The sequence below is a fragment of the Pezoporus wallicus genome, unplaced genomic scaffold (genome assembly GCF_028554395.1).
Source record: "Pezoporus wallicus isolate ANWC-B61680 ecotype Strahan unplaced genomic scaffold, APGP_CSIRO_Pwel_v1 contig_7684, whole genome shotgun sequence".
Classification (NCBI taxonomy): domain Eukaryota; kingdom Metazoa; phylum Chordata; class Aves; order Psittaciformes; family Psittacidae; genus Pezoporus; species Pezoporus wallicus.
Genome location: NW_026642638.1, coordinates 984,258 through 1,004,881, shown reverse-complemented (window position 1 = coordinate 1,004,881; position 20,624 = coordinate 984,258). Strand labels below are relative to the sequence as shown.

At 36.3% G+C, this 20,624-nt stretch overlaps 1 protein-coding gene across 13 annotated transcripts in view; it reads left to right on the top strand.

Annotated features, from left to right (window-relative positions):
• The window catches only part of FRYL (FRY like transcription coactivator), a 134,842-nt gene extending 116,319 nt beyond the window's left edge, over positions 1-18,523 (top strand). For 11 of the 13 annotated variants that reach the window (XM_057431086.1, XM_057431092.1, XM_057431095.1 and 8 more), the window contains 8 exons: positions 1,760-1,967; positions 3,929-4,078; positions 6,633-6,731; positions 11,256-11,324; positions 14,735-14,752; positions 15,708-15,818; positions 17,180-17,376; positions 17,739-18,523. In XM_057431086.1, coding sequence (XP_057287069.1) covers positions 1,760-1,967; positions 3,929-4,078; positions 6,633-6,731; positions 11,256-11,324; positions 14,735-14,752; positions 15,708-15,818; positions 17,180-17,376; positions 17,739-17,997 — 1,111 coding nt within the window. In that variant the 3' untranslated portion in view covers positions 17,998-18,523. The remainder of the gene's footprint in view (positions 1-1,759; positions 1,968-3,928; positions 4,079-6,632; positions 6,732-11,255; positions 11,325-14,734; positions 14,753-15,707; positions 15,819-17,179; positions 17,377-17,738) is intronic. The other 2 variants (XM_057431091.1, XM_057431088.1) reach the window with 1 other exon arrangement.
• The last annotated feature ends 2,101 nt before the right edge of the window (positions 18,524-20,624 follow it).

Sequence of the window (20,624 nt, the reverse complement as noted above, 5' to 3'; positions counted from 1 at the left end):
AAGATTCTGCAGGAGTCAGACCAGTTTGTCTTTGAATTTGCCCAAGGTTTATTTTCAGTGTTCAGGTTAATCAGTCTCTTGTATGTTTCTAAGACATTTTAAAATAAAATAACATTTTCCCATTTTTAATGTGGAGAGCAAAAATAACTGTTGAGAGGAAATGTTAGAGTTCATCCTAGCTGGTTGAGTCATATTAAAAATGAAACCCTAAGTCTCTTGAAGGTAATGGTCTAAGAAGGAGGGAAGACAAACAAAAAACTGCAAACAAATAAAAACACAGACAAAACCCTCAAACCAACAAACAAAACTAACCAAATGAATTCTGAATTGCTCATAGGCTCCTTCATACTTAAAACTTTCTCAGAAGTTTAGACTAAATAATATATATACCTCATGTCTATAGGAACATAGAGTATATTCTGTCAGAGAGACCATTTAAGGAGTCTTTTACAGAAAAGAACACAACAGAAGCTGTAAAAGACCAAGGCATTTGAAAAGGTTCTACTGGGACAGAGAAATTGAATCTGCACTCCCCTACACAACCTATTGTAAAATGCCTTGCAAGAATTAAAGTCTGGTAGCAGTTTATTTCCTAATGTGTAACTGAATCGTAGACTCATAGAATGGTTAGTGTTAGAAGGAACCTTAAAGATCATCCAGTTCCAACCCCCCTGCCACGAGCAGGGACACCTTCCACTAGACCAGGTTGCCCAAAGCTCCGTAACCAGCCTGGACTTGAACCCTGCCAGGCATGGGGGTTTATTTTATTTACACTGAGTGAGCAAATGAAAAAACCCATAGCTCTATTTTGAAGAGCAACAGAAGTTGCATACACTAGTGAGAAAGTACCTGAAAATCTTTGAAGCTTTGCTTAAATATAGTATTCAAAAGGATCACATCTTAGCTGTTGCGTTTTGTGCTATTAAAATGAATGTACCCAAAAATGACACCCACACTTCTTGTTTAAGATGTGTTGAAGTCTTGTTTAAGATGTGTTTAAGTCTTGTTTAAGGCATACTTGGTGCCTCCGTGAATGAGGTTGTTGAATGAGAAAAACAGTATGTGTTAAAAAAATCATTTTAATAAATTATCTGTACTTGGAATTGTCTCACACTATTTTGCTGTGTAACTAATTATACAAGAAGTGTCAAAATGTGTCATTCCTTGTGATACAGATAATTTTAAGAATTAAATTAATGATTGTAAGTAGTAGCATTGATTAATTTATGGTTTAATATTTTTATTGGATGTTTGGTGCCTAATGGAAAGTATGACCACAGAATGCTCTTTGAACAGAGGTCTGTTAAATTGATTGCCTATAAAAATGAAAGTCTTCCAATCTATCTCCATTTCCTTATGATGTTACTTAAGAGTTACAAAGTAGGATTGCATTGCCATATGAGTTTGTGTGTTGTATTCAGTATTGGGGGCAAGAAAAAAATACCAGTTTCTGAGGGGGGGGTGTGTGTGTATATTTATATGTAGGTATCCCTTTGAAGATACTAATAGAAATAACATGCTTTAATGAACCTTGGAGGTGTTTGAGAGTATAAACATTTTTTTGTATTGCAGTAGCAATACTGGTGGGTTTTTTTTTTTTTACTCTTTTCTTGGTTCATAGTTACCTTAGTTCATGGATTATTTATTTTACAAAACACTGTTCTGAATTCAAAGTTCTTATTTTTTCCTTCTTACCAAAATGAAGGTGTTTTTCGTTAAAAAATGTACTGAGTAAATTTCTGTTGTTTGTTATTCATAGCCAAGATGAAGAAGAACAGGATGGTTTCCCAGAAGTACAAACTTCCCCACCTCCTTCACCATTTCTTTCTGCCATATTGGCAGCTTTCCAACCAGTGTCATATGATGATGAAGAGCAAGCCTGGCGCTGCCACGTCAATCAAATGCTGTCAGATACGGATGGATCTTGTGCTGTCTATACATTTCACGTCTTCTCAAGATTGTTTCAGGTCAGTGAATGGCCAGTGCATGGTTGTTTGTCAGAAATCTTTTCCTTCTGCTTTTAAAACTACTTTTCCCCGCTGTAACTGCAAAAGCTGCAAGATTATGGTAGAAAGCAAATGAAAAGCAGACAAAAAACCCTGTGTTGCTAAAAGGCTGTTTAATGGTCATGCACTGTTTTTCCATGGGATATCTGCTGTGTTATTCGTTGTCTAAGAGTGATTCTACTTAGGAATAAAAAAGGCAGCTCAAAAAAACTCCAGTTCAGAGTTTCTTGTAAGCTCTTAGTTCAGGTTCTGTCTCTTTATTTTCTGAATGTCACCCAGGTTCTGTTCTGATTACAGACTTAATCAGTGTTCCTCCTGGGTTTTCCGTGGGATTCATTATTATGTGATCACAGCACGACAAGCATTAATGAATTTATCGTGTATTTACTGAGAAAGGGTTTTTTGCTGCAGAGAAGTAATTGAAACACCGGGAGATCAACTAAAGATGCAAGTTTCAGATGCCTCACTTTAACTATATTTACCTCATAGATCTGGTATCCAACACAAAATGCCTATGGCTTAAGTTTTATTGATTATCCTCCCTATATGTATGGGATGGCTATTTACCTATGGTGCTTTTGGTACCACTTGGATGTACATTATTCTTTGCAATAATATTATTTGCAGTAATACTTTTATTTATGGGCAACATGCCAAGTGAGCTAGAGCAGATTCATTGCTACAAACCACAACCTTATGACTCCAACACTTTCTCAATTCTCCAATATTAATTTCACCTGCTGTTGGGTAGGTTGTAATAAATTACTCCGTGAAAGCTTCACTTTGTTTTACCACGATAGCACACATTTTATCCATATGTATGGGCAGGTTTAGGGTCAGTGCCATGAGATGCTCACACGTGAAGAATTTATATTCTACCTTATCCGTGCAATAACTTCGTTGTGTATTGGTACCCATTTTCCATTTTTAGTTGCATAAGTATTTTGCCACAGCACTGTAAAATTCTTATTTACTGGTTTTAGATTTTTTGCCTTTCTGCTTCATCTGAGACAGATTTAGTTCCTCTGTATTACACCAAAGCTTAGCTGCAGTTACACAACTGCATTTCCTGAAAAAGTGGTATTTCCTGAAAGTGGTAAAGCCAGCAGTTCGTATTCTCTTGTGTTCATTAAAGAGAGCGCTATAGAAAAAAAGGTGAAACTTTTCTATGGCTTGACAATAGCCCTCAGTAGCTGGAAAGGTGGATACTTTGGGAAAGGTGGGTAGTAGTAATTGAGGGCTCAAACCTGGGCAAAGAAGCATTCCTAATGAGTTGTTACTGAGTACAGAGGAGGATTAAAATGATGAAATGAGACCTTGGAGGTCTTGTTTGACTGAACCTTTCCATTTTGCCTTCTGGCTCCTACACCATGTTTAACTTCACAGCTGTAAATATCCATCTTTGTATAGTTTTATTCTACATGTAACTTGCTAGGATTTATGAAATTATGTATTGCAAAGCACAGTGTCGTGTTAGGCCAAGCGAACAGTCTGCATAATTGAACATGTTACACGTAGGACTGATTTTTGAAGAAGGTAAAAATCCTGCAGGTGGCAGTTTTGGACACACATTGTGCTACACAGGTCTTGTAAAACTGGATAATTTTCTGCAACATGAACACTTGAAAATGAACTACTGTCTATACTGCATACAGTCAAATAGTCATGCCGCTATACTGATGCTAAAGGCTTAGATGGGAAAGGAGTTACTGTCTTCATGGATACAGGCTGGTTTTATTGACTGACTGCATTTTCTGGAGCTAGTTTTACATAGATATTCAGAGCAAATTATGTATTAGTTTGTAATTTAATGACAAAAATATACGCTGGCAGGATGGAATTTTGCCCTGAAATTCTCAATCTGGAAAGCCTGAGGAATAAATTCCAATGTAAAATAAATGTTTTTCTGATCTGATTTCTAGACTATTCAAAGAAAGTTTGTATCTATAACAAATGACTCAGTCAGCTTTCTTGGCGAAAGTCTACAGCGCATTGGAGCAAAATTTAAAAGTTCTCTGGAAGTGATGATGATGTGTTCAGAATGTCCAACAGTCTTTGTGGATGCAGAAACGGTAAAGATCACATAAATTCACACATTGAAATGTCTGCTTAAACATTCTTATGTAGCATACAAAATGATGCTTTAACATTTGGAAAATAGCAAGGCTTGGGAAGGTTTTCAGAGGTTTGAATAAAATGTGTTAATTATATTTTTGCCTTTTAAAAGGTTGCTCTCTAACGTCACTGATTGAAACATTTGAATAATTTGGGGATATAAAAAAAAAATGTGCTTTTTCTAATTGCAGTCAGAAAGGAATTAAAACATTAGGTGGCCGTTATATGTCATAAACATTTGAAAACACAAGCGAAAAGTGCATTATCTCCAAAAATAATCTCTAGCTGTAACAGTGAACAGTGAGGGAATTTATTGATACTAGACACTATTTGAATTCCCTTCCTATTCTTTACCTTCTCTGCTTGTTCATATTTATTCTATATTCTTTGCACAGAGAAGACCACTTATCTAGCAGCAATTTTGTGTTTTTAAAAATTGTATTATTAATGTATAAGTTTAAGGATGCATGTGAAAAACATTCTAGCTACAGATACACAATGAAGGCTTTGAATGGTTCGTTGTTTTGCAAGTTGAAATCCTGGGTTATAATCAATATTAATGTGAGAAGTCAGCTCAGTGTTCAGCAGTCAAAAAAAAGCTGTGCTAGAATAATGAGGAAAAGAGAGAGCAAAACAGAAAACGTTATTGAGCTAATGTACATATCCCTGCCCTTTTTTACAGTGTCTGTATTTGCAGGAAACAACTAGAGAGATTAATGAAGAAAATAGTCCTGGGTAGATTTTTGAATATGCAGAACAACAGATTGACAGAGGCTAAGAAAGCATTGTGGAGCAAGTGGGTGACCACATGCTTGGCCCATTTTTCCCTGCCTTAAGCAACTGCTATTGGACATTGTCAAATGGAGGGACTGAGATAGATGGATCTTTGTACCTGACCCAGTGTGAGACTCTTTTCCTCACCTGTTCTTCCCTTGATGCTTAGGGGCAACTCAGCTCTTACACTCTCACTTTAGACTATGGGGACTAAAAAAAGCGTGATGTGGGTAGTGCATTTCAAGGGAACCATGTGTAATGTTTTTTTGTTTAACTTGTGCCACTTTAAAAGCAGTAGGAATTAACCAAAAGAAGGAACTTGTTTGGGCTGAGAAGCTACAATAAGAGCTAGACTAGCAACTAGCTAGAGCAGCCTGTATGTTTTAAAAGATAGATACATAAATTCAAATATGAAAAAGCATTAATAAATGTAATATATATGCACTCAAGTATACAGACTTGTGCACACACATTAGTGTTGTTACGTTGGCAAATACTGTGTAGATAAATCTTTCCAAATACTATAATTGAGATAAACCTACTTGTTTATCAGGTTACTTCTCACTAAGAAAGAATGGTTGATCCAAAATAATACTCATGTGCAAATCTTTGGTTTCATGATGTCACTCGTGTACAAGTTTGGTGTTTGAGGCAGATTTGGTCTTTGATTCATTCTGAAAATAGTTTTTAGCAGAAAGATGCCCATTTACATCAAAGCAGGGTTTTGCAAGCGATTTGAATGCAGCTGATGGCCAGCTGCTGATACAAGATGCCCACTGACTTCTTTGCACCTTGGTATTATTGCACATGTTGAATGCAGAGTGGCAGTGTGCCACAAAACCATAACTTGCTTCTTTGTTGATGTAGACATAGAGGTTGGGAATACAGTGTCTTAATATGGTGGTAGAATAATAATGCAGATGGAAAACCATGTAGGTATCATTTCTCCTGAGTAACGTGGGATGCTGTGACTCTCTACTGTGACACAGGTTTGTGATCAGTGTCTTCTGCTTGCATTTTCAAGCTGCCCAAGAGGTAACAGGGATTGAGAAAAGTACAGAGCTCTTCATGTGTGCAAGGGGTGACCAGTGTGAGGGAGGAAGCATCGGTTTAGAGCCATGATTATTACAGGAAGTGACAGGAAAAGGATTAATGAGAAAAAACTAAGTGGAAATAAAACTACAGCAAGAAGGTGTGGAGCAAAGCTGAGGTAGCAGCCCCTGAGGGGAAAAAGATTTTGAAACTTATGTTGAAAAAGGCAAAGCCATTAATGGTAGAAAAGTCTTCACATATCCAAGTTTCTAGAGACTGAAGCCTTTGCTGATGGTGTAGTTTGTGTTTTGAGAAGAGGAAGCAACCCTCACTGGACACTCCTTCAACTGCTACAGGAGCAATCCAGGAGAACCTTTTTTCCTGCTGCAGGCTATTCAGTTTGTACCAGCTGTGTGTACATCAACTATTATTCTTCTTTTTGAAAGATCTAAAAATCACTTTGAAATCTCTTCTTCAGGTGTGAACTAGGTACTGCCCTTATTCTGGAATCAAAACTGTTGTTCACTGACTTAACTGATGCATCTACTTGTGTTAGTTTGCCAGCTCAAAGGTGTTGGCAATTCTAATTCTAATTTGATTGTTTTTCCAAATGTGGACTTGGAATTTCATATTAATATAATACTAAACTATATGGATTATAGTCAGATATTCATGACTACAGAGGTGATTGCTTTTATCTTCCAGCTATTGTCTTGTGGCCTGCTAGAAACATTGAAGTTCAGTGTTCTAGAGCTCCAAGAACACTTGGATACATACAATGTCAAAAGAGAGGCAGCAGAACAGGTGAGTTTTTTATATATCAAAACAAAAAAATATTAGAACCTATTCATACAGAAAATGTTGCAGGTCTTTATCTCTCAAACATGATATCTTATAAGGAGACTGGGAAAAAGTTCTGAAATAAAATCCTGTCTCCTACTATGATTCTGTTTTCTTCCATGTGTATAATCGGAACCATACACCTTCCTGTGTGTAATTCATTTTTGTTGCACTTACTTCTGAAATTGACTTTGAATAAAAATAGTCAAATATTTTTAACAGGAATATCAGTAAATCAGGGGAAAAAAATTCTTTACAAACACTCTGGCTTACTTTATTAGATTAGTAGGGTGGGATTCACCTCCAGATTAAGAGATTTACAGGTAACTACCTGTATGTGAATTAAGTGCCTTAACACCCATAGTATTCAAGGATCAAGTCAGTACAATAAAAGAAATCAAGAAAGCAATGTATTTTGTTCTAATAAAGATACTTACTGCTCAGCTGAATAGACTTTAGACTTCTTTCTGCTGACTGATCTCCACTGACTGTAAGGGGGACTTAAACAGCTCTGTCATACGTAGACAGAAATTTAGCTCTCATCCTGCAATTGGATCACATTGAGGCTGACATTTGTCAGTTATTTAGAATAAAACAGTTTGGTTTTCAAGGTATATGTTAGTGGTTATATCTTTTTGCAAAGAAGCACAGAGTTAAAAGTGGAAATCTTCTGTAGCGAGGGTCTGTGTATTTGTTTTTTGTGGACTTTTATGTGAAATTCAGAAAGGAAGCTACTAACTTCAAAAAACTGAAACGGGCAAAATCTCTATTTCAAGAGCCAAAAGAAAACATGCTTCTACAATCAGTTTTGCAGGTACAGGGAAAGGATATACAAGGCTTTTGTTGTAGAGAGACAGTGATTCCTAGGAAAATTGAACTTAGCATTTGAAGGAACTTCTTACTGTTCTCAACAGCCTGTGAGGCCATGATAGGGTCTGTATAAGCAAATTTGAGTAATGTGAAACAGAACCAGAATTCAAGCCATGATGTCTTGGCAGAGCTGTATTTTGTAGCATGAGTGCCTGATGTTACGCTGAGTTTAATAGGAAATGGTGGCCTCTGCCTTGCAGAGGGTTGTTTTGGATTCATCTGAACAGAACAGACAAATAGACATCCACTTTTTTGTGGAAAGGATCTCAAAAGAAATGCAGTTTCCTCAAAGCCAGTGCTAAAGTATGCCACACATCACTGTTAATGTAGAGATACTGTTTCTAGGATCCAAGCCAGCACTTCTGCTAAAGAGTTGCTGCGTTTTTTGCCCTGCTCTGTGGTAATAACAATTTATTTGGTCCAATATAATGAGCTACATTTTGCCATTTAGGCTTAATCAGAAAGAAAGTGCTCATCTAATGACTAAGATTGCCTTACTCAATGTAATATTTAATGTCTGACAAGCTCCAGTGCATAATGCTGTCATCACGCCTATGAGAAAATGTATTTTATTCCTCATTTTAGAGAGCAACAATGAAGCACAGAGAAGCTAACTGATCTGCCCCAGGGTCAGACAGGAAGATTTGAGGCAGGGTAGAGAGAAACTCATGTGCATATTCAGAATGGTGACTATCCAAACATTGAGAAATTCTCCCTATATAAACTTCTTATTTAGCCTACAGTTTGTCATAGCAATGAGAAACGGTATTGTTTGCTTGATTTGTCAAAATATGAAGAGTTAAAATCGCATCCCTTTCATATGGTCATGGATTCACTTAACGTATTTTTAACTTATTTTGCACTGTCATGAATCATATTGACATAAATCCATGCTGGATATTAAGAGCTTGTTTTTATTTTCTTTTCTTGATAAATGAATATGGGTATCAGTTTGGCCTCTGTCATTATATCATACTGAAAGGCTGTTGTTCTTCTGTAGTGCAGCTGTCAAAAGGGTGTCCAGTAACGTGCCTGTGATCAGCCTGTCTTCAGTCACAGGAGCTGTGAGTGACTGGAGAAGGACAAAAGTTCACAGGATGAAAGGAATTGTTCTGAATTAACTGAAAGCATTTTGCCAGGCTTTTACTTTTATTTAATTTATAAATAGGAAGAAGCAGCACTGGGGAGGAAAAAGTGTATAGCTTCAGCCAGTCATTTTGGACTCTTGATAGCATGTCACTAAGCTCATTTAGTGCATTATTTCTTGTTAGTTTACAAGTAATGGCTAATTATCTCAGATATTTTTTCTAAAACTTTTGGGTTGTTGGTCCTCGATTTTTTTTTTTTGGGTGTGTATGATACAGTATATAGTATATGTAGACTGAGAGTCTTCCAAAGCTACCTCTTAGATAGGTTTTACTGGTTTTCTTACTCTGCTCTATTAAACAGAGGGAATGATTGAAAGAGTCTTTCTTCAGTCAAATGTGAATTTCTGTTATTGCAGACAATTGTCCTGTGAATCCTATTCATTCTGAAAGTACTAACGCAAAACACATAATGAGCTTATTGCAGATCCTTGCTTTATTTTTAGAAACATGTAGAAAAATGATCAAACTAAGCTGATTGGTCTATTGTATAATAAAATATATATAAATTAACATATATGCATGTTAATGTGGCATCCTCTAGAATAAACCACAGGAAAATTCTGTGTTAACTTCTTTAATGAAAAATTGTTTAAAGCTCACCCGAACAGATTACGTTTGTCACTATCAGTGCTATGTGTTGTACTGGCATTGACATGAATCAAATTTAAAAAGTAAGAGGCTTGGGCTGCAGTTGCTTGACACTCTTACCTGTGTACTGAGTTGAGAAAGGTACCTGTAGTATAGGGGTGGCTTGGGATGTCTGCTTTGGAGTTATTCTGACAAACCAACCTGTGCTATATGACCAATACACAGCCTCCCCTACATTATGCTTTCAGGAATGCTCTTCACCCTCTGTCTTTGTAGGAGATACATGGCGAAAACATAAACTGATGTAAAGCAAACATATAAAGATTATTTTGTCACAAAATCTACTGCTTTTCCCAAAGAGAAAATCTATGCTGAACATGTATTAGGTAAAGATTTTTAGCAAATTAATTTTGTCACCCTTTTGGAGCTACTATTCTATTTCCTTGCAAGGAAACTGCTTTGATTTCATGTGTATATTAGGGAGAAAGATACTGAACCAGGTAAATGTAATAGGAAATATAAGGTTATAGGTATGTCGTAACATTCTAGGCACATCCTTTCTTCAGACAGGTTTCAAGATTTCAAATAGATCTTAAAATGGCAGTATATGAAAATAAACAGTAGCTTCCCAGTTGCTGTTTGTTCCAGTGCAAACCTATTGTTCAGTTACCGACGGATGCTGTCAGATAAAAAGAAAAATGAGATTTGCTGTGTACATTGGTATCCATGTCACTAATTGAAACTGACACTGCGGTGTTTAGAGAATTCCGTTTCTCCTCTTGATAAGCACACAGGCCTAGTTAATTCACTAAGTAACCTTTATTAAATTGAGCAGATGGGAAAGCACATCTTTCTTTTTCTTGCATCAGACAAAGGTTAGAAAAAGGTCACTAAGATTTCCTGTGAGACTCCAGATATCAAGAATACAGTATGCTAAATTATTCTTTCTTGGATGTATAGAGCCTGTTCTTCATTTCAAAAGATAATCTGCGCTTTATCTCAGCATGATGCATTCCCGTTCCGGTAATACTCACATTACCTCATGCTTGCAGTTGTTTACACAGTACAGAAAAATGTGCTGGGCACTGTGTCCATGAGGTCATCAGTTCTTATTATCCAATAAGAGCATGTTTCATTCGGCAAATGCTTTATATTAACACTTCTTAATTTGCATGGTCGGTCAAAGCTAAAAGAAGAGATAGTTCACTGAAATCAATAAACTTGTCTGCTGTAGGAACAGAGGTTAAATACACCCCTCTATTCATGAAAGATGCATACTTCATCTTCCTGTCTTGTACAAACTGGAGGTGGTGCTAAACTTCCATTGAAATATTCTTTTTTTCTTTCTCTCTATCCAGTAAACCCACACTTGTATCTAGTTACACAGGAGAGCTCTGTTTCCTTTTGTTTCTGAAATAGTCCCAATAAATTTAACAGGCTTACTCTTCCTCTCTATTTTGAATTAGCACTATATTTTAACGTGTATTTAATCATGTTGCTGTAAACCTTGTGCAGCAAGTAAAGAGAAAATATGATCCTCTTTAACAAAAGGGATTTCTTTGCCTCCACCCTCTACATGTCTCACTGAAACAGTACCCAAATTCAATCACACGTTAGTATTTATACTAATGTCTGCTGTCCCTGTCTGGGGTAATGAAGGCTACAGGAAATGTACATTGGAAGGGACACAATAAAAACTACAAAGTGACAGATGGGAGTGGACATCATTAGTGGAAACAACTTCAGTAAACAGTTCATTTCATATCAGAGTTTCATAAGTAATCTGAGAATTTGCAAACGTGATGAAGTGCCTTACACAGTTTTACCAGTCTTCTGTTCACTCTGTTTCAGAAGATGTTTGATGTTTGTATTTATTTTCCAGTGGCTAGAAGACTGCAAAAGAACATTTGGTACTGATGATGGTATTTATGGTGCCAACACAGATGCCCAGGTACGTGTATGTCATTTGTGAGTTTCTGGATATGAGATTAAAACCCGTCTTTATATTTGTTGTACAGAAGTTTCAATATTTTCAGAGAGATTTAAAATATTAAAAGCTTTTCATTTCAGTTATCATCCTATCTTTTGGATGCTCAGACTCTTATGAAGTACTGGTCTAATAAAAAAAGCTCTTTTTAATAAAAGTTGGCAACCCATCTTGGGTTCTAGACTTAATAACACTGGGTAGATAAGCAGGCTAGATAATCATCTGCGTACCAGCAAGTCTGCTTTGCTGCAGTTGTTTTTAGAAGAAAAAATATTAGCATTCTACTTACGGGCTCAGGTGAATTATTTAGAAAAAAAAAAAACAAACCCAACCCTCTTCTGAATTTAATATAATTAGTACTATATAAATACATATGACCTTTCTGGAGCCACTATTTGGGTGGGAAGGAACAGGGAGTAAAGCAGCAGTATGGCAAAAATCTCACGAAACACTTCTATCGAAAGATCATCTAACAATAGGTGAAGTAACCTATTAATATTAGTTCAATATTTTATATGTTTGCATGGCAGTCATTCATGTTTAATATTACTAATTGCTATAGTAAGCGATAGCTTTTCCACAGGTAGAGTAGGATTATTTTTTTTGCCAAACAATAGCTGCATAGTATTGGCACTGTAGATAAAAAAGGAAATCTAAAACCTGTCATTATTAGGCACAAGGAATCTGCCATCTAGAGTCCTGTAGTAAGAACAGTAAAAGATGTAAGAAAGTAGAATTGCAGGTAGCAGATGAACTTACCTTTTCCCAATTTCATTTTGACAAAAATCCCAAATCCAAGCTGAAAAAGGAAGAATTTTATTCCTTTTATTCAGTGGAACTCTAGTCATTGATGCACTTGGTTATGTTTCTGCTGCTGAAAATGTAGTGTTCAGCAATAGAAATAATCTACTATTTTATTTATTTTTATTATTTTTTATCTAAGTGTGTGCACGGACTATTTCTTCTTTTGTACAGTTTTCATTTGTTCTTTTATATATATATATATATAATGTATGTTTTTTTAATTCAATCACAAAATGAACCTGAATTTGAGTAATGAAATGTGTGATAATATATTGTTGATTTATATTGCATCGAAGTTGCACATTAAAAATAAATCCACATGGACAGGCAAAGATAATACAGCAAAATAATTTGCTACTATTTGCAAGGATTTGTGCTTTGCCTGTGACCATAATGTTTAGTATATTTTACATTTGGTTTACATTTTTGTATACTGATACATGTTTAGAAATATGTAACAACATTTACTACTACAATATAGTAAATGTTCTATGTGTTAATAAAAAAGCAGCACTTATGTATTTCAGTCCGTATTTAGAATGTTGGTTATATACACCAAGAAACCATTCTAACATTTAGCTGTTGCAATATAACCGTTCTTACCATGAAGGTAAATGTTACTGTTTCCACTGTATAGCTTGGGAAACTAAGAAATGGAGAAACATCCACATGCAGGCTTTCATTTGGCTTGTATGGAGAGAATCCAGGGCTCCAAGTGAGGCAGTTTTGTCTGTTCTTCCCTGTTTCTGCAGGGTTTGAAGATAGCCTCTGGAAAAGGGTTATGTGACTATTCACATTATTTGTGGGGACCTGTTTTGATCTGATTTTAAATCCTAACCTGCAAGGCATGCATTTTCTTGTGTGCTCCTTGCACATAGGAGGTTCAGTTGCAGGTTCGGTTAAAAGTCAGTTGAATGTGTAGTACCCAAAGAAAAGACAGGAGTCCTGTTATCCTGTTTCATAAATATACACCATCTACAGAAGTTCCAACTTTACTCACAGAAGCTTGTAGTGACTTGAAAAGACTTGAGAAGTTACCAAGTGTGAGATCATTGTCTCAAAAGTCCTTGTAAATATAGTGTTGGGAAAAGTTTATGCTGGCAACCAGTTAATGCGAAAAATAAGGTTGTGTTTCTTTTCTTGCTCAGGAAAACAGAGCTGCTTCATTCAACAGATATTTTTCATTCACTAATAAATAAGATTTGCGTACTAATTTTTAGCACTGTGGTCAATACAGTTAAGAAACAGCAAGATGAATTCTGTTCTGGCTCATGCATTGCCAGCAGATGTGCAAGTAAATCTAATTGTTGGTTTTTGCTATTAGTACATATGTGCAAGCCTGAAAGAATGGATCTGGACTCTGGCTAGACAGGTTTGTACAGGACTGTTTGTACAGGACTCACTCAGATTTTCTCCAGTGAGCAAGTATGTGAAAGACACTGAAGCAGTACAAAGACATTTCTAAAGCAAAATCTCTCTTAGATTTTTGGAATAGCTATCAAGGTATGATATCAGGGAGAGGAATTATTTATGGCTTACAGTAATAGTGACACTTGGCTTGAAGAACACTGAAACTTACTGGCTAAAAATATTAAATAATCAACCCTGCCATTCCTCAAAGTCAGATTCTCTTGCTTCATTAAGCAGGGAATTCTTACCCTCTTTTAGCAGTTCAAGATCTTACTTCTTCACACTGTTCTGTCCATCAAAGGTTTTTGCCTATATAGTAACTGTGCTATGTATATGATGGCAGAGTACAGAACAAAAACATGCAATGTTTATAGTCTGTTAAGCACACATATAATACTTACACACATTGTGTGTAACTGTGTCTTTAGTAAAGCTCAAGTGCTTCTGTCTGTTGGAATCAGAAATCAGTTGCATCTCTGTATGTTTACTGTGACCATTTTACTTGCTGAAATGCCACCAATACACTTAGTGCTTTACAAAACACAGAAGTTCCTGCCCCTAGTCTGACAAGTGTATTTTCTGATGATTTCCCTCCCAAACCCCTCCTTCCCAACCATTTTTCTGAAATCGCTTATAAAAACCAAGTGCAGTGATGTTACAGAAGTCTCACAATGAGGTGTTGAGAATTGGGTTTGGCAAAACCAGTAATTTTCTAAACCGATTCAGAATCCAAATTAACATTGTATCTCAAATTTTTAAAGTTATTATTTTTGCTAAACTGTAGTATTACAGAAGAAGTAAGAAGCATTATACAGATGTTCAGAACTAAGTGCCCTTGAATTTTACTTCCTTAAATTTGCATACCTCTAAGACTACACCATGTATCAAGACTAGAGAGGGTTGTAAGTGAAGTATGTTGCTCATGCTGTGGGATGACAAAGCCAATGTTGTCTATATTTAGCTATAGTAGCAAGTGATTTCAGTTCAAATTCAGTCTGTTAAGTTTTTCCATTCAGAGTGTATTTGGAGTATGTTACTTGTATTTCTTCCTCCATTTTACCTGGGACATCTTTTACCCTAATTAGAATTATTTCCTACACTAATTCTTGATCTTCTTTTCTTTCTTTGTATTTTTGTGACCTGCTCATCTTCTTGCTTAGCAAATGGAAATTCTAGCAGTAAGTGATGGTTCTTGATTTATCACATGCTTAACCATGCCAGTCACCAAACTGGTCTCCATCTGTCTTGTTCATTTGTGACATACTGGTTGTCTTGTCCTAGACTATTACAAAAGTGCTGTGTGCTTCAATTTTGCATCGTCTAATCCATTGAACTGTTGGTCCTTCATAGATAATAGGATCCTATAGTTAGTAAAATGTTATAGATTATTCCATTAGCACTAGCTTTTATGTCTGTATGTAAAGTAGTATTAACACTGTCTGCAGTTACTAGTGTTCTAGACACATAAAAATGGAAGCAAGATAATGCATAAAGTTACTGCTGCTGCTTCATTTCCTTCAGAATATATCACATTTTTTCCTAAAATAGAATCAGAGCTACCTTTATAAAGGAAAAATTATTCTTGCTCCCAAAAGTAAAATTACTCTGCTCTTGCTCCATGAGGCAGTTGTAAGCTAAAGGCCAAGTTATATACTGTGCTTACATATTTACATTAATGATTATGAAAGATTTCATACGTACAGACCACAACTGCTTCTTCTGGATATTAGATTTTGAATTTAAAACAGTAAAATATCAACAATACAAGTAAGTGATCTATGAAACTCTTAACTTGGGAACATGACTTTTCAAAATGCCTTTTCAATTACTTCACATCCCACTCCATGCCCCTTCTTGGAAACGTAACTTCTTCTTAAAACGTAAACTTTAAACCTGTATGAGAGAGGCTGGCTACCTGTAAACCTAGAATGAATGAATGAAGCTCTCCTCTGCTTTTCATTAGCTTCCTGCTACATTAGCTTCTAAAATCTTTTTGGCGTTTTCTTCAGTAACCAAATAACTACTTTTAATCTTGCAAATTCTGTACTGAAGAAGTTGTCAATTATTGTCTCTTGTATTGGATAGTAGATGTTTTGCACTTCCTGAATATAATAATGTTGTTTACATTTGTAGGAGCTGGAGCTGTGTCGGAGGCTATACAAGTTGCATTTCCAGTTGCTGCTTCTGTTCCAAGCCTATTGCAAACTCATCAGCCAAGTAAAAACAATAAAAAAAGAAGCAGAGGTAATTAAAACCATGCCATTTAGCTAGTAATTGTTGACATTTTAAAGCAAATCCATTTAAAATACATTTTTACAATATTTTAATCAGTGGGACATCTTTTTAGAAGCAGAAGGAGGGTATGAGCTGGTTTTTATATAGCCAATTAATAAAAGGTTTAAGTAGAGCTGACAAGAATTTTCTGAGATGTTCAATTGTCTGTTGATTTTTGTACAGCTTGAAAGCTCTTAAACAGGCAGGAATGCAGGGAGTCCAGTGATGAGGATTTAAAGTATTTCAGTAGCACTCCTGGTGTATTCTAATCAAGCTACAATCAGGGCACATCAACTCCAATCAACAACGTTCTGTGATGAAGCCCCTTTCCATCATGCCAGTGTTTCCTATTGCAAACACCATCATTTGCTACCAGCTGATTTATAGAACTGTGTCACTTCAGCCACCATTCAATCACTTTGCAATCTAAGGCCCCATCCTACATAATGTGTTCTAGACATCTTACGTCTGATTTCTTGTACTAACTGTAGAAGTAAAATGTGTCCTTCAGATGTGCACATGTACATATGTGACATTAATTAACCTGAAAGGCATTATGCTATTAATAATGGCTTCTGAAGGTTCTCCCCTGAGTCTGTAATGCAATAAATAGAGGTAGCAAGAAATATAAAGAAACAGGCCTGGTCTTGCTGTGTTATGGAGGAAAATGAAAAGCTGGGTGCAGATCACTGGGTTTTGAGTAGGTTAAGGAAATACGATGCATGTTTCCTCACTTGGACTTCCAGGGTTTTGTAGAGGCTGCAAATGAGCAAGTTAATTTCTGTATGGGGAATGTTGTGGAAGGTCAGCATCACAACTGTCCTGCCTCTTGCCTAAGTTAGTCAGATGTAAAATCATATTCTGATTGCTGGCCTTGTCTTTTACTCATACATCGAAGCTAAAGCCGAAGATCGTGTATATGTAGGCTGCACTACAGTTACTCTGTTGGGTTACCAGTCTTCCAGCTTTCTTAGTCATATTTAGGTTGTCCTGTAATAACACAATTGCTGCTGTCCTTTTCCAAAGTGTTTGATTCTTCTTGTCAGTTTGTTATTAAGGGATGTGGGGAGAAAATAAATGTATTTTTTGACACAATTTTTAAAAGACCTAACTAACATGGAAACTTCATCAGGAGAAAGCCGGAATGCCTGACCATGTGTGCCTCAGACATTTAATTAACTGTACACTTAGGCAGCAGATATTTGGATGTACTTTTTCTGCCTCTCAGTTATGGTTGCAAAGAGGAGGAAAACTGTAAGTCTGAACTGCTGAAAGTCAATTTGGCTGAAAATAATTTTAACTAGAAATGGTAACTCTTGTATCTGTTTTAGGTCATAAACATGTCTGACGAACTTGCTCTTTTGGAGAGCTGTCTGAAGGAGGCTGAGGCTGCATCTGACAGTGGTATTGAAGAAATTGAAATTGCAGAGGCTTCCCAAGCTAGCACAGAAACAGCTATTCACTCTCTCATTGAAACCCTGAGAAACAGGGAGTTTGTGTCAGCTGTAGCACAGGTCAAGGTTTTCAGGTAAGTGCTTAAGGATTGCTTTCAGACCCAAGTTTGCTAATGGGCCTTTTTAATTTAAAGGTAGGGATAGGCACTATTCCAGGGTTATTTTCAGCTCTTGCTAGATGTTCTTATTGAAAAGGACAAGCACTGTTGCTTCATTACAGCTTGTTCATACACACTTTGCAGTTTAAAAAGAAAGGCAATTCTAGTAGTACTTGTTCTTTTGAATTTCTGAGAAAATTATCTGTTAACTATCAGGACTCTGAAGAAGAAACACTGACCTTGCTCTTTCCTGTGTCTTCTCCTCAAATGTCTGTTTAAAGAACTTGTAAACATTTTAATTATTTTTCATGTCTAAATCCAAATTGTGTGCTTTACAGATCTATCTGGCCTCATGACATCTTTGGCAGTTCTGAAGATGACCCAGTTCAAACACTGCTGCACATATACTTCCGTCATCAGACGCTTGGTCAGACTGGTAGCTTCGCAGTAGTAGGCTCCAACCAGGACATGTCTGAGGCCAGCTCAAAGCTGATGGAACTGAATATGGAAATTCGAGAGTCTCTACGCATGGTGCAATCCTATCAGCTTCTAGGGAAGACCAAACCAGGAATCAATCTTGTGAGCACTGGATTCTGAACAGCTGTCATTTAGAAAGATAATGATGAAGATGCTTCAGACTATTATTGAGCACCTTTCATGAAAAAAAAAAATAAGAAAAAAAGAAACGCTCCAGCCAACCAACACAGTTTCATCACAGCAAGAAATTGTTTCATCAAAAGTGAAAACCTGAGAATTGAAGTGAACATCTTACTTGACTGCTTTTTCTACACAGTACCTGTGTGGCAGTAGTATTTTTTTATTAAATTTATGTATAAAAACTACATGAAAGGAAAAGGGCTTAAATGTAATGCATACATATGCATTATTTTCTGTTGTAACTCCTGCATAGTTCTGTTGTAACAGAACTATAAATGGTGTTTGCAGTAACAGCCTCTATAGGTTGAATCAGTATTGCAGGTGGGATGAGGCTAAAATCAAGGCTGGGTTATTTTGGCTGAAGACCTGCAAGGCTTCCTGGCTTTCCAGCAGCAGTAAATGTAATCAACTAATATCTAATGAGACACTTTGCAAGGTCATGAAGAATGCGTGGTCAAACATGAGTAGACTGCAAAAACCGTTGACTTCTCAATGTTTTATTTGCTTTTGTTGTCTGCAACAAGGAAATGACGTGTGTGAGTTAGAATGTATGGCTATGTGACAGTTGTTTTTTTGAAGGTATGGATGATTGTTAAATAAGGTCTCAGAGCATGCTTAAAAGAGCTGCAAGATTATTTTTGAAGAAATTTTATTTTATTAGATCTAATCCTCATAGCGTGTAAATGTTAGGACATTTAATAATATTTTAAACTGGGATTTCCCGGTGTTTCTAAAAGAAATAATATATCTGTTAACTTTATTGGAATGCTGCTCAGTTCTCTGATCAGTGCTTATGTTACAAATATTGATAACAACTAACCAAAAAGTAGCTGCCTGCAGAGACTTTAAAATGTATATTAAAGATATATGCTGCCCATCAGCAATTCTCATTAGAAGTTAACTTATTTTATTCTGTATATATTCTAGAAACTGTATAGTGCAAAACCAGTATTTTTCTTGTAAATTTGTGCAATGCACTGTTAAGACAGTATGTGTATAAAGCTATGAGGGGAAGGGGGGTTCTCCCTGTCGGTAGTCACATACATTACTTGCAGTCTGCATAGTCTGCAGGGTTCAAAGAGTTTGAATGCACGTATATGCAGCTTCATGACTCAACTTAAGCCTAAGAAATTGGGACTATATAGAAAAAAACTGACTACCAAAACATGCAAACAGGCAATATACTCATAGTTCAGTGTCAACGTCTGTAGCATAAAACAAACTGGATTCTGTTGAAACCAATAGCATTTTTGTAGAAAAAAGGAAAAAAAGAAAAAAAGAAAAAAAAAAAGGAAGAAAACCCAGAAAAGAATGTAGTCCCACGATTCCTGTGATTTGAGAGGAACATCCAGTATTTTTATATACATCTCTTACCCACTGTGATTTTTTTTAATGGGCTCTAATTCCAGAGTTTAGAATGTAGAACTGAAATTCTTAGCTCTGCCTTTTATGGGGAATTGGACCCCACTAGAAGTGTAATTATGCTGAAATGCATTAACTGAAGGCACTGTGCACGCTGTTGGACTGCTGACAATAGTTATGTTATCCTAACAAGCTCTGTAACTGGTCAAGGCACATCCATAATCACTGTATTTTTTTCCCCTGTCCCTGATAAAATTGAATTATTTTGATGGTTTTGTGGTACTGTAGATGGTGTTCTTAATTATTTAATAAGTATTTACAGGGGATAAGTAGTTTTATTTAGGGGGTGCATTACACTTTTATTTACATCATCTTTTACCAGCTTTTTTTGTAAAAATAAAAAGGCATTGTATCTGTTATTTTGTGTATTTTTACAAGCTAGAGTTTAAATACTTTAGCTGAACAGACTAAACACTGACAATAGAGGCTGGGGTGCCCTAAAATCATAGGGTTTCCTTTTATGCCCTGTCAATGCCAACAGCATTTTTCTAGGCATCTTCTGAAGCTGTTACAGGATTTCTCATGCAACTCAAACTTGAATTTGTGTACATAATTCCTTATGTTATACATCTTCCTCCACTGACAATGGCTAGTGGAACCTGCCCTGCGCAGGAGAATCATGCTACCCGACTGTCTCTCATACTGCTTTAACTCTGTGAAGCTTTTCCAGAATCACTCACTCATTCCCAACTACTTTGTAACTGTCATCTTACATTACCTGGTGCCAGCTCTGTGCCAAATCTGAAGCAATGGTTAAGATGATAAAGTTTGTCTAGAAACAAGCAAAACATCAGACATCTGTAAAAGCAGAGCAAATACAGCACTGACTGAGCTAACACATGCAAAAGAATCTCTTCATGAAAAAGCTGTACAGGGCAAGTTCAAGATACCTCTGAAGAACTGGCAGCATGAGAGCTGTTCCTTTGTGTTTTGCATAATCACATATGTGATGTGTAGCTTTCCTTGTTTCTGCTGAGTCTAGGAAGCAGTGCCCATGATACACAGTGTACGCTGTCAAGGATGTGACAGAGCAGTAAGGTGAAAAAGGATACAGAACTGTACTTTGGCATCAAGCAGTAAAAGCTCTGAATATATATTTAAGATGAATGGGATGTAGAGCTACATCTACTATAGAACATTCCAAG